General features: G+C 44.8%; 2 protein-coding genes across 2 annotated transcripts; one reads left to right on the top strand and one right to left on the bottom strand.

Annotated features, from left to right (window-relative positions):
• The first annotated feature begins 2,070 nt into the window (after window positions 1-2,070).
• On the top strand, window positions 2,071-11,278 carry LOC308628958 (eukaryotic translation initiation factor 2D-like). Its single transcript, XM_081256386.1, has 7 exons — window positions 2,071-2,270; window positions 3,181-3,371; window positions 4,862-4,945; window positions 5,419-5,509; window positions 8,337-8,444; window positions 10,283-10,536; window positions 11,032-11,278. The coding sequence occupies exons 1-7, from the start codon at window positions 2,215-2,217 to the stop codon at window positions 11,253-11,255; spliced, it is 1,008 nt and encodes a 335-aa protein (XP_081112512.1). The 5' UTR covers window positions 2,071-2,214; the 3' UTR covers window positions 11,256-11,278.
• Window positions 11,279-12,335: 1,057 nt separating this feature from the next.
• Window positions 12,336-16,693, bottom strand: LOC308612788 (dual specificity tyrosine-phosphorylation-regulated kinase 3-like). The gene has a single exon (XM_081225491.1). The coding sequence runs from the start codon at window positions 13,895-13,897 to the stop codon at window positions 12,380-12,382; it is 1,518 nt and encodes a 505-aa protein (XP_081081617.1). The 5' UTR covers window positions 13,898-16,693; the 3' UTR covers window positions 12,336-12,379.
• Between the last annotated feature and the right edge of the window lie 318 nt (window positions 16,694-17,011).

The raw sequence follows: 17,011 nt of genomic DNA, 5'->3' as shown, positions 1-17,011 counted from the left end.
TTCTTGGCTCTACCCTCTGGACTCTAACTTCTACCTTTCCTTTTATACAAATCATAAATCAAAGAGAGCCTGTGTTTGCAGCTTACCCAAGAGTGGGCAGCAGGTTGGTAGCCCTGTGGGGCTGTACTGGAGCCACAAAGGGAAAGTTAAAGAATCTAGGCTTGCTGGACTCAGGGTTCAGCCAGCTTGCCTAGCAACAGGGCCACCGGCAGGGAGCACACAGGTCCCTGATGCAGGCAGAGAAGTTGGGATGGCACCCTCCTGGGGAAAGGGAGATCTTGCTCTGCCAATAGGGAGGCAGGATGCTGTGTACAGCATCCCCTTGGGTCTTGGCTCCTACTTGTCAACCATGAATTAATTTTTAGGCTGCTAATCTGTGCCTTCTTAGCCAGGACATATGGTGTGTACAATAGTTTTCACAGCTTGAAATTTCTAGTATGCCCTTGAATAACCTTCCTCGGCTCCTTGGTCAGAGACTGCTTCCATGGCTGTACTGAAATAGGCCTGGTCAACAGCACAGAGTCTGGCACCACACCCCCCCGAGTGTGGCTGGGTGGGGGCCCAAGCGGAGAAGGATCTGTGGCACTCTCCTCCTCTGGGCTCCTCTGACGTTGGCTTTATGGCTGGGGTGGTTCAGAATAAAGGCATGGTGGGTCAGAAGTGCAGGAGGAGATGGAGCTGTGGCTGACCCCAGATTAAGGGCACAGATGGTGGTGGACAGAGACTGTGCAAGGCCTCATCTTTGTTATAGCCCAGATGGACTTCTCCTCTGTGTGACTGTATCACCAAATTAAAGCAATCAGGATTTTTTCTTTTCTTGGTGGATGGACACTCTGCTCTGAAATTTTCATTAGCAAAATTAAGTTTAGTAGGGGCCAGGACCCCAGGTGATTAAATCCTTGTCTCCAGGGTACACAGCAGTCCCTTTCAGGGAAACCCAATCCCTCACCCCTGCCTGAGACTGTTTTTTGTTTGTTTGTTTTGGACTAATATCTACCATTTATGGGAAAATTTCAAAGCACCCTGCAATATATCACATGCGTTATCTCAGTGGTTTCTCACAGAAGCCCAGTGAAGTAGGTATTACCTCCACATCTTACAGAGAATGTAAGAGTTTCAGAAAGGATAAGCCATTGGCCCAAGATCAAACTGCTAGGGAGAAGCCAAACCATAATTTGATTTTACTATGCCTCAAAATTAGTTTTTTTATAAGCACTCTGAGTTTTTAAAATTGCTTTGCAAACAAAATCCCCTCAAATAATGCCTGAATGCAAAAGGTACCTAAAAAGGTCCAAAAATGTGGGGTTTTTTATCCAAAAATGTTTTAGGGCTTCCCTGGTGGCGCAGTGGTTGAGCGTCCGCTTGCCGATGCAGGGGACACAGGTTCGCGCCCCGGTCCGGGAAGATCCCACATGCCGCGGAGCGGCTGGGCCGCTGAGCCTGAGTCATGGCCGCGGAGCCTGTGCTCCGCAACGGGAGAGGCCACAGCAGTGAGAGGCCCGCATACCGCAAAAAAAAAAAAAAAAAAGTTTTAAATAACAGATTTGAAGATCATTTGTATAGTTGTTTCCTCTTAACAGGAGGTCAAACCTCGGACTAAAGTGGATTCCCTCTTATTGTTATTATCACCTCATGTAAATTAAAAAACAGGAAGGAGAAAATCTCGGAAAGAATTCTAGCTGAGGCCCCAAGTGTGCAATAAAATGTAAAGATCTTAAGAAACAAAAGCCCTGAAGAAAACCATTCAAGAGGCCTGCAAGTTTAAGAAAACACGAGTTCAATTAATTTTGCCCAGCTGAACTAAACTGCATGGAATGAGAGCTGGCAGAGCTCCTACTCAACACACTAGAACGCTGATGGAGCAAAAATGAACGGAATCGCTGTTGGCCCCAGAGATACTACAGACGCGCCCGCTCAAGCCACTCGCCTAGGCGCAGAGCCCGGCAGAAGGGGTGAGGCGAAAGGGTGCACCGCTCGGCGCAGGGATCCGCCCCGCCTTCTCCGGCCCCGCCCCACATGCTTCAGTTCCCAGCCTTGCCATTAGGGGTGGCCGCGAAGCTGCGCGGCCCCGGTTTCCAGCCGGGCCCTTTTCCCAGCCGGGCCCAAGCATGGCTGCCCCCAGGACTGCGGGTTGGGAAGCCGCCGTGCTCGCGCTTTGCTGACAGTCCCTGGCTGCTGTGGTCTCCTTCTCTTCCCCAGGCCCCTCCAGCAGACATGTTTGCCAAGGCCTTTCGGGTCAAGTCCAACACGGCCATCAAGGGGTCGGACAGGTGAGGGAGAGAAGAGCCTGCTCTGCCCACCAGGGCACCCAGACATCTCTCAAGCTCGGCTGGCTCACAGCCTTTTCTGGGCTGGAGGCCGAGGGGTACAGCCGGAGAAGGGACCCCGGGGGGCGGGCAAGGGTGAGTTAGACGTGTTTTGAGAGTGAAGATGGAGAGGAGGCCTGATTTATCTCCCAGGCTGTCTTTTGGATATTTTAGTGAGTTTACGAGAAAGCGTATAATTCAATCAGCGCGTATTGACTGCAGTCTGTTTAAGGTGTCGTGGAGGATGCCAAAATGAAGGAAAACGGGGTCCCTGCCCTACCAAGAGCTTTGAGTCCCTTGGGAGAGATTAGATGGGGCACAGAGAAGTACAAGCATACGAGAAGAAGTGTCTAGTGATTACCACTGGCAGGAGAGACAGGTGGAGGGTGAGGTGAGAGGGGATAAGGCACATGTGGTAAGAAGTGTATCTGTTCAGTTTTGCAAATGAAGGTGTCACCTTGGGAATTTTGGAGGCAGTGTTCTATAGTTGTCATTCTTGGTGCCCTAGCAGAGCTGTTTAATCATAAGTTGACAGATTGGCCAAGCATAGATGAGAAAGGAGTGGGTCCAGGAGCTATGTGTGGAGTCAGGAAGGCAGGGCTTAGTTTCCAGTGGCAGGCTAACTTGGGTCGCTTACCGGATCTCAGTTTTTCCCTCTCTTTGTAAAATGGAAAGACATGCCCCAGGAACATGTGAAAATAGATGAGACATTGGATGAGAAAGAGAATGGGAGGTTTTGGAAGAGTGAGAATACGGCATCATCAACCAGTCTTTTTCTTGGGCCTCGTGATTGTATAGTAAGTCTTGAGTCCTCAGTATTTATTGGAATCCATCCGGGCAGCATACCTACCAGGTGTGTGCGCTCTCTCTGCAGGAGGAAGCTTCGGGCCGAGGTGACAGCTGCTTTCCCCACTCTTGGAACGGATCAGGTCTCTGAGTTAGTACCTGGAAAGGAAGAACTCAACACTGTGAAGTTGTATGCTCACAGAGGGGATGCAGTGACTGTGTACGTGCGTGGTGGTAACCCCATCCTATTTGAACTGGAGAAAACTCTATATCCGACAGGTATGGCAGTGGGATGGAGATGGCCATTACTATGGTCCTTGCCTAACATCTGTTTCTTCCATTAATCCGTCTTCCTTAAAACAAATAAATGCAAAATCTCCCTAAGAATCTTTTTGGACTTAGTGTCCCTAGAATTGGGTCTTTCAAGATCAGAAACTGCTATAGAAGTGAGGGGGAAAAAGGGTTAACACAAAAAGAGGGTGGTTGCCAAGGGAAATTCTGAGGTGAAGAAACACTGGTTTCTAGTGGGTTAAGTAGGGATTGGAGCAGAGGTCGTGAAAAGGGTGGAGTTTCAGGGCATGTAAAAAATGCTTCTTAAAACTTTCACGAGTGGAATTTTCTTAAGCTACTGAAGAGATCCTGTGATGGGAAAGAAGCTGGGTTAGTTAAACTCCATACCCAGCTGTCTTAGTGGTGGACTTTGGTTGCGATGTCTCACAGGGATTCTTTCTTAGGCTCTTGTCTGGCTCTCAGGATACTTTGCTTGCTTTCTTTGTCACAGATCTCAGAGAGGCAGTGTCCTTTTCTCTTTTCCATGGCTGCGGACACCTACTTTGTCATTCGGGGGCTTTTCTTCCTCCCAGCTTGGCTGCAGCAGTGCAGTGCAGTCTCCTACCCCAGGCCACCCTACCCCCACCCAGCTTTGCTGCTGTACACATACAAGCCCTTTTTGATCTAAGGGTTTTACTGCTAATCCCTGTGGAAACAGAGAGAATAAAAATAAGAAACATGGGAAAGTTTCAGAATTTCTTACAGGCTGCTGCCCTGGTTTCGGATTACTTGCTTCTGAGGACATAAAAGGAATCCTCGTTGGGGCTCTGTCCCTACTTTTATCCACTATGGCCATGTTTGGCTGCTGCCGTCCAGGTGGAACAATAGGTGCCTCCAAGTCTCAAGTGACACCCAGTTTCTTAAGTCTCCGCCTTCTTCAAGACTGCAGCCTCTTTGAGAAGGGAGTCAGCCTGATGTAAACTATATATAATGTGTTTCCCACAGGAAAAGGGGCACTCAGTTCCCAGAGAGGGGAAAAGGGATACTGGACAGGCAAAAGCAGATGTTCACTTCATCACTAGTTTTAGCCTTACACATAAATATCCAACTTTGGCAGCTAAATAGACTCTTAGAGCTGTAGCTCACTTCATGTGTCTTCCGACCAGTAAAAGTGATAACTTCTCAAGATCATAGATTGAGAGAAACTACTGCAAAGAGCTCAGTATAAATATGTAAAGAATGCAGGTCTCTAAGGCTAAAGGAAGCAAGGATTCTCAAGTAAATAGCATATAACATATAAACCGCTTCACAAACTTGCGGTAACCTAATCAAAAGAAAGAATGCAACTTCTTTGGGCATCCCCTTACAACCTTCTCTCTAGCTTTGACTTGAGTTTCTTTTCTACATGTTGATTAATGTGGCCTTAGTGTATGGCTTTGCCATTCCCCAGGGGGTTGACTTTTGGGCAGTAAGTGTTTTCTGGCTCTCTTCTTGGACAGTGTACACCCTGTGGTCTTATCCTGATCTTCTAGCAACATTTACAACATGGCCCCTGGTGCTTGAAAAACTGGTGGGGGGAGCAGGTAAGAGTATTTTCCTATATTCTGGATAGTGGCTGAAACCTACTTAGTAAAGGCCAACTACTTTAATAAATGTACCCATTTTGTGCATTCATATGATTGAAAAATAGAATTTTTCCCTCATGTCTGTTGCATCTCTTACTTGGCTGCTTCCATAAGCTCTCTGACCCTGCTGTAAGGCTTAAATAAGATAAGTGACATGAAAGTGCTCTGTGAACTGCCATATGCTATACTTTAGATTAATAAACTGAATTTAGGAAACCAGAATAAGATAGATCATGGAACTGGACCCTCAGCTTGGTGCTTCAGTTTGACCACTAGTCTCCCAGAAGGAAAAGGTCTGATCCTCAGTTTGCCACTTTTTATTTTCATTATGAATAATGTAGTTGATGCTTAACAAATGTATGTTTGTTGAGCAAATGAGTAAATGATGAAGTAAACTGTGGAGTTAGTTGCAATGCTTTTGTTTCCTGCAGATTTGATGCTGCCAGGGCTAGTGGTGCCCCCTGCTGGTCTGCCTCAGGTACAGAAGGGTGACCTCTGTGCCATTGCCTTGGTGGGGAACAGGTACTGTGCCAGTCAGCTGTGCCTATGGGGAAACAACTTAGGGAAAACTTGGGAGGGGTGGGAATGACAACTTCACAGCATATGGATAAAGGATTAAAAGAAAAAACATATTCTTCCTGAGCAATCAGAGAGTGGGGAATGGCAGTGAGCCTGTGGGGTGTCCATACATCTGGGCCAAGTGTATTTGCTCCTGCTGCTGCTGCTTCCTTTTTAAAATTTATTTGTTTTTTTTCTCCTTTAAACATTTTTTTCTTAGATTTACAGAAGAGTTGCAAGTATAGTACAGAGTCCTGAAATACTCCTTACCCAGCTTCCTGTAATGATAACATCTTGTATAACCACAGTACAGTTATCAACACTAAGGAATTAACATTGGTACAGTCCTTTTGACACTATTACAGACTTTATGCATATTTCCCCAGTTTTCCCACGATGTCTTTTTTTCCTTTTTTTGTGTTCAAGAATCCAGTCCAGGGTACCACATTGCATTTAGTTGTCATGTCTTCTTAGTCTCCTGTCTGTGACATTTTCTTGGTCTTTCCTGCCTTGCATGACTTCAACATTATTTTTGTCGAACATCCACATCATCATCCTCATCTTTTAATTATTTTTAATAGATTTATTGAGATATAGTTTTCATACTATAAAATTCACCTGTTTCAAATGTACGATTCAGTGATTTTTTTTTAGTATATTTACAGGGTTGTTCAGCCATCACCACAGTGTCTCTTTTTTAAAATAAATTAGGAAGTAATGGTATGAACAGTTGTGAAAAATCAAAACCCTCTCACCCCATAATCCTTTTCTCCTCGAAGTAACCATTATCATTCTGATGCACGTCCTTGTCAGCCTTCTTCAATGCATATATACACGGGCATATAAAATGTATGGTTTGGGGTGTGTATGTTTAAAAATACAAATAAACAAACTTTATCCCTATTACTTTTTCACTTCAGGTAGTGGGGACATGTTCCATGTCAGCAAGCACAGATAAGCTGAATCTTTTTACCCACTGTGGGGTGATGGGAAAAGTCCTCTTCTAGTGGACATTGTGGTTGCCTCTACTTCGTCTCTATCACAAACAAGATCTTCCTGATGCCTCTAGGGACACTAGTGCCAATATTTTTCTAAAGTAGGTACTAGGAAGCAGAACTGTTTGGCTGAAGATCGTGCATATTTTCTGTTGCCCTATAAAAATGCTGTGTCAGTTTTCCCTCCTACCTACAGGGTATATGGAGCCTGTTTCCTTACATGCTCACCGACACTGGATATGATGGGTCATTTTCATTTGTATCATCCTGAATGAAAAATGACATCTTATTATTTTACTCATTGCTTCTTTGAGAGGGAAACATGGGAGGCATGGGAGGGGTCAGTGTTTAAAGATCTTATTTTTTTTTTTTTTTTTTTTTTTTTTTTTTTTTTTTTTTTTTTTTGCTGTACGCGGGCCTCTCACTGCTGTGGCCTCTCCCGTTGCGGAGCACAGGCTCCGGACACACAGGCTCCGCGGCCATGGCTCGCGGGCCCAGCCGCTCCGCGGCATGTGGGATCTTCCGGGATAGGGGCACGAACCCGTGTCCCCTGCATCGGCAGGCGGACTCTCAACCACTGCGCCACCAGGGAAGCCCAAAGATCTTATTTTTGTTGCTCATATTCTCCCATTTTCCTTGAACCTTTGGGAACCAAGCTCCTAGAAATGTTTCGTCCCTTGTTTACCTGTAGCAAAACTTGAAGTTGAAAAGAATGGTGAAATTATTGTTTTTTCCCCCCAGTATTCTATCCAAGATCGGAGAAAACTACATAAATGTGTATTTGGCCTCTGAGTTTGGCATTTAGAATGTATGTGGGAATGAATCCTAGGTGGTTTATGGAAGGGGGTGAGGGTACAAGGGAGTTTACTAAAACTACAAGACAGGTTCGAGACCGAAGTTCTTGAGCCATTGACGATTCCAAGGGTGGAAGACAAAGACCCGTCTTTTAGGAACTGGGAAAGAAGCCAAATTCAAAGATTCTGTGGCAGGAACTGACCCATGGGCACAGGAAGTGGAGCCACCGGATTAGCAAACGTTTTTTTTTGAAGTTCAGGTGTTGGGAAATCTGCCCTTGAATCGTCTCCCTTGGGTCCAGGCAACGTTGCCAGGCTTGTATATTCCCCTCCTGTTAGCCAGCTGGACACCGATCCTTACAGGCAATGTGTGAGCATTGCTGAGTAACAGTGGGCTGACAGAGATTTCCCATTTGGGCTTTGGAAGTTTTTTGTAGTTATTGTAAATGTGGTTGTTTCTGATATTTTGGACACATCCAGTTCTTAGATAGATGTTATACAGAGCAAGGCCTGTTATAAAGAACCAACTCAGAAGGAACCTTTTGTTGGTACCACTGTATCTCTCTTCTCTCTTCCCTCTGGCATCCCTCAGCCTAATTTATGGCATATGAATGGCCTCCCTTCTGAATTTCCATATAGGATGGCTATGCCTTTTTTAAGATAGGCGAGATAATTTATATCTTTGAAATTAAAGAAAGGGAACTTTAAATATCCTTCTGAGTCCTGGCTGGGTTTGGTTCATAATAAGAATATAACAGTGATATCATCAATAGAGGAGTTACTTACACAGAAGGGAATATTTGGTCAAGGAATTTTTGAAAGTCATATGTGTAGGTAATTTGAATAAGATTGAGACTGCACCGAGTTTTAGCTCTGTGATACAAGTAGATGCTTCAGATTTGCAACCGTGGTGCTTTGAACACATGTGTAGAAACCTGGTCCTGACATGTGCCCTCCTGGAAGACTTTCCCTGACCCTCGTCTCTGACCTCCTCCTTCTCAGAGCCCCCATTGCCATCGGAGTTGCTGCCATGTCCACAGCCGAGATGCTGACCTCAGGTCTGAAGGGAAGGGGCTTCTCTGTGCTCCACACCTACCAGGACCACTTGTGGTGGGTTCCATGCTTTTTCTGTTTTATAGGGAGCTGGGTGGGCGGAGGGAGCACAGGGCCTGGATTGAGAAGCGAGAGTTTTGATCCCTGCTGTGTCCTTAGTCAAGTTGCTGACCCTAGACATTAATTTCCTTGCAAAATGTGGAGAAAAGATTTTTATTTTGGCCTGTTTAGAAAAGAAATTACAGAGAACTTGATTTCCTAGGTGAATTATAGAATCCTAGGGCTGGAAGAAGGCCTTAGGGATTGTCTTCTCTGCCTCTCAGTACAGTGATATTCTTTATTTTTATGGCACTGGTCGATCTGGCCTTTTCTGCCGTGTACATTTAGGCATTTTCTGACCCCATGATGAGTGCTCGGGAATTCTCACATCTGAATCCAGATCAAAGCAGAGTAGATCCTCAGGCACCAGGGTGACAACCTGATGACTTTCCTGTTGTTCAAGTTCCACATTTAGGATCTCCTCCTCATTACGGAACTTGCACTTTCTCACTGTGACGGGTGCTCTCTGGAGCTGTATGTGAGTTTATTTTCTGGTTATTTTCGTGTCATTTAACCAAAATAGTAAGTAGTGCTTTTCTCGAAAGCAGTCTACCTGGTCTTCTGGCCAAGTGTTGTGTGGCCTGTTGGTATAGATTTACCCTTACGTTTTTAGTCAGTCTTGGAGTTACTTATTTTACAAGTATTGGCCAAGCCCTGCTTTGCTGGAGGTACAGCCTCATCAGTGTGGGTTTCAGCAGGCATCTGAGGGCTGCTTACTCACGTACTCCCAGCACCTTGTTTTCTGACTGTTAGTCTGGGCAGTTAAGGTCCTGTTGTCTAAATTGTTTTATCAGTGGCTGCCTCAGTCTCCCGTCCTCCCGCCCTTTGAAAACACTTATGGTATTTACCTGATCAGAATAGCCTAAACATACGCTCTGGCCTCACTAGTAGCCATACTTAATAAGCCTTGCCGAGGCTGTTAGTAAAACTTTGTTTGACTTGCATAATCTTAGTTAACATAAAGCTTTTTGTTTTTACCGCTCTGCTATGTGGCATCCCTTTTTTTCCTGTCTTCATAAGGCTTAGTGGCATAAAGCCATTGTAATCTCTACTCTGCAGGTTAGATTGCATTCTTTTTTTTCAGTTGAGGTATAGTTGATGTACAATGTTGTGTTAGTTTCAGGTGAACAGCCAAGTGATTCTAGTGACCATTAGTATATCTAGTGATTCTAGATATAGATATATACATATATGTTCTTTCTCAGATTCTTTTCCATTAAAGGTTATTACAAGGTATTGAATATAGTTCCCTGTGCTATACAGTTGGTCCTTGTCATTTATCTATTTTAGATTGCATTCTGATTTAACACAGAAGCAGTCTTGAGCAGTCTTGAGCAGTCCAGGTGTTTGTAATTTGTTCCATACGCTCAACCTTGGGTTTGTATTTCACCAACCTGGTACTACAGATGCGTTTGCAGTCTTCATTTGGTTATTTAATTCAAAATGGTTTTATTTTTAATTTATATGGAGGGAATACTTTGGAAGGGGAGCTCCACTTTAACTATGTTGTCTTTAATTTTTCTCTGTCCCTGAATTTCTGTTAATAATATTATTATTCCTTGGGTTAAGGAGGAGGCAAGAATTACTCTCCCCATTTCAAAGATGAGGAAACTGAGGCATGGGACTTCTCTGGGCCCAGAATTGGAAACAGAGTTGAGAGGCACACCCAGGTTCTCTGGCCTCTCCTGGACACCCCTGCCCGTGGGTCTTACTCTCTCTGGACCCCTGCTGACCCCCTGACCGGGGCTGGAGTGTTGTGGCTGCTGCTCAGTGTTTCTGACATGAGGTTTTTGCAGGCGATCTGGAGACAAGTCCTCTCCACCATCCATTGCTCCACTGGCCCTGGATCCCCCAGATCTCAGTGAAGAGAAGGGGTCTGTCCAGGCAGACACCACCTTGCAGGGAGACATGAGGCGCCTGACCCTGGCGGGAGAGGAGGAGGAGGGGGAGGTTCAGCAGAGGTGTGGGGAGAAGTCCCCGTCGGAAGCTACAGAAGACCCCAGTGTCGGGGGCCTGAGCCCAGAGCCCACGGACAGCAAGACCCTTCCAGGTACAGCTCTGGCAGGAGCAGGGCGCTCGCCTCTCAGTGTGGGGACTAAAGCGCTGGGCTCTGCTTCCGCCCAGAGCGGCGCCACGGCTCCGGGAGGGGCGGGGAAAGGCCTTAGTTTTGGTGAGGGTGGTGCCACAGCCCTTTGCCATCTTACCTGGGAGTCTTGCGCATATGTCGCGTTTCCCTGGATACCCGTCGGCTCTGCTATTTGGACTGTTCCCAGCTACACGGCCCTCTTAGTTTTCTTCTGGCTCTGACTTCTCTATCAGAGAAGCATCTGCGCCTGGCTGGGTGGGACTTTGTGGCCTGACCCCCTCTGTGGGGTCAGACCTCTGTAAAGGCTCAGTGTTCTAGAGAGTCTGGGAGCTTTGGTGCCTGGGAATGGGCTCCTTCAGAGCTGAGGGGTGAGGTACGGATGTCACCGTGCGGGGAGTTATCTTGTGCTGCGCGGGCCTTCTTCAGCCCTCAGGAAGGATGTGGTTCTTCTCCTTGCAGAGCAAATGGACGAACTGTTGCAGAGATGCTTCTTGCGTGCTTTGAAGTACCGCGTCAAAAAGGCTGACCTCCCTTTACTCACCAGCACTCTCCTGGGCAGCCACATGTTCTCCTGCTGGTATGGAAGGCATGGTGTGGGCTGGGGGCCGGGCGGTGGGTCTGTCTCCTGCTCTTTGGTGGTAGGATGGGACAAGGCTGATGGGGGAATTGTTTTAGGGACATGATGTGGAAAGAGCGAAGTGGAGGGTTGATCTAGCAAACACTGAGTTTTAAAGACTTAAGTTTTAGCCAGTGAAAGGATGTCGAGGAAATGAAGGTTAAAATGCGCAAGGCGCTTTGAGCACTGCCTGTGCTGTGGTGATTCTGGGCTCTTTTACGGATTGGGCAGCATGTCCGGCCCCGGAAGGGCCCTGGGGCAGCCTGTTTGTTCTGGAGGCTTCAGTCCCCTCACACCTTTCTGAAGAGTAGGTGGGCCAGATTAGGTTGTGTCAGCAGGAAGAATCGGTGTGAACTCCCCCACCCGACCCGCACACACAGCCACCAGCAGAGGGAGTGTTACATGTGGGTTGAACCTGGACTTTGAAGACTGAGCCATCTGGGCTCAAAAGCCAGCTCCCCAGGGTGTTGGAGCAAAGGTGTATTTGAGCCCATTACCAGGCTTCTCTGAGCCCTGATTTCTAACACTTGTAAGATTGCTGTCAAGATCGAATAACCTGACATTTAATAAGCACCCAGTAAATATTATCATGTCAGGAGATTTGCTTATTGATTTTCACCTCAAGTCTGAACTTCTTTCTTTTTGAGAATTTTGCTCTGTTTTTTAAACAAGGGGTTTTAATGTAATTCTCTTCCTCTACATGTGAGCTTCTTTAAGGCATTCTATACACATGTGGGGTCTGGAGTGCGCGGCAGATCTAGTTTTCAGTCTCATCTATAACTACGGCCATGTCCCAAATTAAGCCTCTGGAACAGATGCCGAGGGAGACTAGAAGTGAATGTTCAGGATATACTTTCTGGTATATCGTCTACCTTGAGAGAAAAGGATTTAAACCCACAGAATAATACACAGGTTGGTGAACACCTGACAATAATAACAAAAGATGCACTGACTTATAAAAACTCTTTTACTATGTATCCCAGGATGGCCAATACAAGCTGGTTAGGTAATTAGCCCTTCAAGAGTTCTTTTACAGTCATATAAAAATGCTTTGCCTTGTTAAAAAAAGATATCTAGTCTACCAAAAACATATCCATTAATGGGCTTGGTGTTGTTTCTTTTTTTCCATTTTCAGGCTTGCAAGATAATTAAAAATACCTACATTTCATCTCTGAGCACACCAGCTGTCCATTAGCTAATCAGTTTTGGCAATACAGTGCACAGAGGTATACCACCACTGGTTTCTGACATTAAGTTAGCTTTAAGCTTATTGGCTATTCGTACAATTGGAGGCAGCTTGCAACCCAGGCCCTGGAAAGCATTTGCAGGGTTTACTACCCTTTTGCCTGACACCTTTTCAATGGTGAGAGGTCTGGGCACAGACTTGCTAATCCAAGGGTGTCTTAGTGCTTGAGCTGGGGTCAGGCGGGCAGAGGGGTCCCAGGTAAGACACCTTTTCAAAAAGTCTATGAAGAAGTAATCATCACACCCCTTCAGTGCTGTCCGCCAGTCTTTGCTGCCTGGGGGACCCCGCTTCTTACCCCTCCGTGAACGACCGCCCACAAACACAACACTCCCATCTGCCCGACTGGTCACAAAACAGTAGCGAGGTAGGCCCCTGGAGTTAATAAAGTACTTGGCATGTTTGGATTGCTCCAGGAGTTTTGGTGGTGGCATCCCTAGAAGCTCCATCATACAGGCCAGCTGGTCTCCTTCATCCTCTCCAGGGAAGAGAGGATGTCCTGTTAAAAGTTCTGCAAGGATGCAGCCAAAACTCCACATGTCAATGGACGTGCTGTAGCGGCTTCCTAAGATGATCTCTGGAGCTCTGTAGAACCGAGACTGGATATAGGTGTAAAGCTTCCGGTACTCAAAACAGCTGGACCCAAAGTCAATGACCTTAGTCGCACTGTGCCCATAGTGTTTCAGGAGAATGTTTTCTGGCTTCAGGTCACAGTGAATGATCTTGTTTCTGTGGAGAGCATCCAAGGATTGCAAGATGGATTGAGCAAACTTGCGAACCAACTGGATACTAAAACCCTGGAACTTGTTTTTTTTCATGAGCTCATAAAGGTCTACGCTCAGTAACTCAAAGGCCATGCAAACATGGTTCCGGAACGTGAAACTTTCCAGCATATGAATAACGTTCATGCTACCGGTCTTATCCCGCTTTTTAAGATGCTCCAAAATCCGGATCTCCTCGGCTGCTTGGCGATGGAGGTGCTTTTCATTGCGTACCATCTTCAGGGCCACGTACTGTCGAAGTTTGTGATCATAGACCCGGGCTACCTGCCCAAAACTGCCCTTGCCAATAATTTTCAGCACCTCATATCGATAAGCTAGATGGTCTCGAGGCACGTGAATGTAGGCCCCATCTGCATCATCATAACCCCCATTATTGGGACCACCGATAACTCCATGTCTTTTTTTGGCATTTGGACCCACAAAGTAAATTTCTGGATAATTGATGATTTCCAGCTTCTCATAAGCAGTGAGGTGGTGTTTATACTGCTTCAGTGCTTGTTCTGGAGTCAGAGGCAACACTTTGGATGCTTTGGATGAACTGCTGGATTTTACTGTATTCAAACGATCTGAACTTTTACCCTGAGAAACTGTAGGAGAGCATTTTTCAGAGTCGTTGATGCCATCTGACTGAAAAGTATCAGATCTTCTGTTGCCAGATTCTTGAAATAGTTGTTCTACCTTCATCTCACCTCCATTCAGGAAGCACTGAGTAGGATCTCTTGTTAAATGCTCAGTGGTGATCTACGGCAAAGAGAAGTGAATCTATGTTAAAGTCACTAAAAACGGTGGAAGAACGAAAGAATCGTCCCCCTGACTGAACAAAACAACAAAACATGCCAGTTGTGTAGTTAAAAGGCCCAAAAGTGAGATAAGAAAAGCAGGAGTCTCTAGAAACTCGTGTTATGTTAATCCTTAGGTTCCCTGACTGCTGTGGCCACCCCAGCCCCACTACATAGGCCTCCCTTTGTTCAAAACAAGACGGTCATCTTACCATACCCGAAACATGCTAGATTCCTTCTAACTGGTATGTCTTCCTACCGAGAATCTTTTCACCCTATCCACTCAAATCCTATGCTCTTTCAAAGCCCAATGCTAGTCCTCCCTCTTCCACTTAGAACTACTCCAAGCCCATACTAACTATGGCTCCACTCACATCTTAGCTGCAGCTTTTCGAGTCTGCCACGTAATCTGGCCCTTGTTATATATATACTGTCCTATATTGTTCACAAACTGTTTCAAGTATCTTCCCAAATCTTAAGGGCATGTACCAGGAGCAAATGAATACATATTAAAGTGTTCTGTAAATGATAAAGGGACAGAGGCAGGATGTGATCCCCAGGTCTTCTGAATCTTGGTCCAGAACATTAACATAACCTGGTACCAGCTTCTCCTAGTGCCTGTACTATTCTCCAGTAGGGCTGAATGTTGACCTTGGCCTGGAATCAACCAAGGCCTCATCATCTACTCCTGGGTCCCCAAATAAATGATCGCATCTTTCTATCTCAGTTCATTGAATCACAAAATTTCTAATCCAGAGAGAACTCTTGAGATCACCAAGGCCAATTCTTTAAGTATCTGATGAATAGCAGTGAGAATCTAAGGCCCCAGGGTGCTTCTTGTAAAACTCTCCTAAAGACAAAGAGTCTCCTTTCTCTGTCCTTCCCTTGCTCATAGACACATACACTAGTCTCCCTCAGCAAACGCCTACGTGACAAAGGCATACAACTCTTTTTACTTGATTTGGCATCACCTTTTTCTGCAAGGAACAATAACCTACAGAAGAAAACTCTACTTATTAAATACCTCTGAAATGAAATAAGATTCTTTGAAACTCGATGGAGGGAAAGACAATGAAAAAGCCAGACGCTAAAAAAAATACTAAGAAAAATATAAGAATGTGCTAGAAGGAAAGAAGAAAAAAAGTGCTAAATCTGTTGTTTAAAAAAAAAAGTCTGGGATACTTCAAAGAACAACTGTTTTTCTTAACAGACCCTGAAGAACTTTACCCCCGATCTGTATGATTGAGAGCCTCTATGATCAGGGGTAGATAATTCCAGAGAAGCTCTGAGCTATCTTTATGATCTCTTAAAATATAACGCAAATTATAAGGTAATGATCCAAAGTGGCCAACCATTTAAAAAAGAGAATTTTAATATAACCTAAGCAAACAACACCTGACCCATCACCTGTATAAATAAAAATATAAAAGATGTAAATATAAAAAACAAAAAAGGGATGAAAAAAACATTAAGTGTTGGCATACTTTAGACAGCCCCTAATTTAGTTATAAGAGCACGACATTAGTTCCTGCCTGCTTCTTTTAGGTCATTTAATCAATTTAAACATTTATATAGTACTACAGTTACAAAAATGAGGCACTGCACCATCTTACATATAAGCAAAGCAGCCAGTACAACGGTAGCCATACTTTGGCATTGAGTTTCTAAATAAAGAGGCAAGATACGGACCAGGAGAGATCTCTGATACCAAAATAGAGAACTATCACTAGTCAAGAAAATAAAACAGGCTGGCAGACAGAACCTAAATACCTTGCTAAGATGTAAATATAATGCAACATTTTGTTTATCAGCAATTAAGTCAAATAACCATTCCTGTTTTTAGGGATGGAAAAAAAAAGGTCTCATCCATCCATCTAACATTCACATGAGCACTAATTGTTCACAATTATAAAAGTGCCAAAAAACAGGTTACCTCAAGGCACTACAATCTATTAGGAGATAGGTTTGGCTGAACTAGGGAATTATAATTATTTGGTTTTAGGTAGATTTACATAACAAAACCAAATATTTGCATGCATCTAAACCAGTTTTCCTTAAATTTTTACTACCTAACCTAAATGCATCTAAATATTTACTGCTAAAATCTTGGGGACACATTCTGAAGAAATGTGAAGTCAGAAGGCCTAGGTTGGGGTCCTGGCTACACTGCTCAAACACTGTAGGTCCCAGGGTAGGCTTAACCTTTAGCCCAGTTTCTTAGCCTCAATTTCTTTATCTTTAAAATGTGGATAATAATACCTCCTTGCAGGATGTTGTGTGAATCAAATTATAATTAGTAATATATGTGAAAGACCCTCAGAAACTATAAAACATGTTAAAAACACTGGTAACAATTAGGCAAAATTCTCAATATATTGTTTAAACTCCAATACACCCTCCCTTTCCCCTTTCAGCTTATCTTTTCTCTCTGTGGTGCCTTCCTCTGCAGTTCCAGACTCCCTCCACCAGACATCTGGCATCAACTATGCCTTCTGCTCCGTGAAGGCCTGCACAATCAGCCTTCCCTTAGGATGCATGGAAACACCTCACCCACTTTCTCCCCCACATAAAACCTCCTTTCAACTTGCCATGCAATTTAATGGGTTATCTCTCCAGACATATTTGACCTTTAAAAAGATCAATGCCTTAACCCAAGGGAATGACTCTCTAGGACCCGCGGTCATCAATGACAAGCTGGTAGGAAAGGTATTTGTAGTCCAGGGTCCACCCCTGGGCATTTCACCTACTCTACCTACGTGTAAGGCTGTGCTGGCTCTGGAGGTATTCATTTCTGTTTGTGGTAAAGAGAGGGTCTCAGGTACAGACTGTTAATAAGAACAGAAATTTAACTTCCACAGAACTATTACAATAAGATTAAGGATGTCATTTGGATTTCCTGACTCATGGTTTTTCCTTAAAGTGAGCCTAAATCTCTCTCTCTGCAAATTAAGTCTTATTTTGCCCTCCGGAACTACACAGGAGTGTCCAAATTTCCATGTTAAAGCCCTTCAGATACCTA

This window comes from Mesoplodon bidens (assembly GCF_964165515.1).
Source record: "Mesoplodon bidens genome assembly, chromosome: 2".
Taxonomy (NCBI): Eukaryota; Metazoa; Chordata; class Mammalia; order Artiodactyla; family Ziphiidae; genus Mesoplodon; species Mesoplodon bidens.
This window is presented reverse-complemented; position numbering and strand designations above follow the sequence as displayed.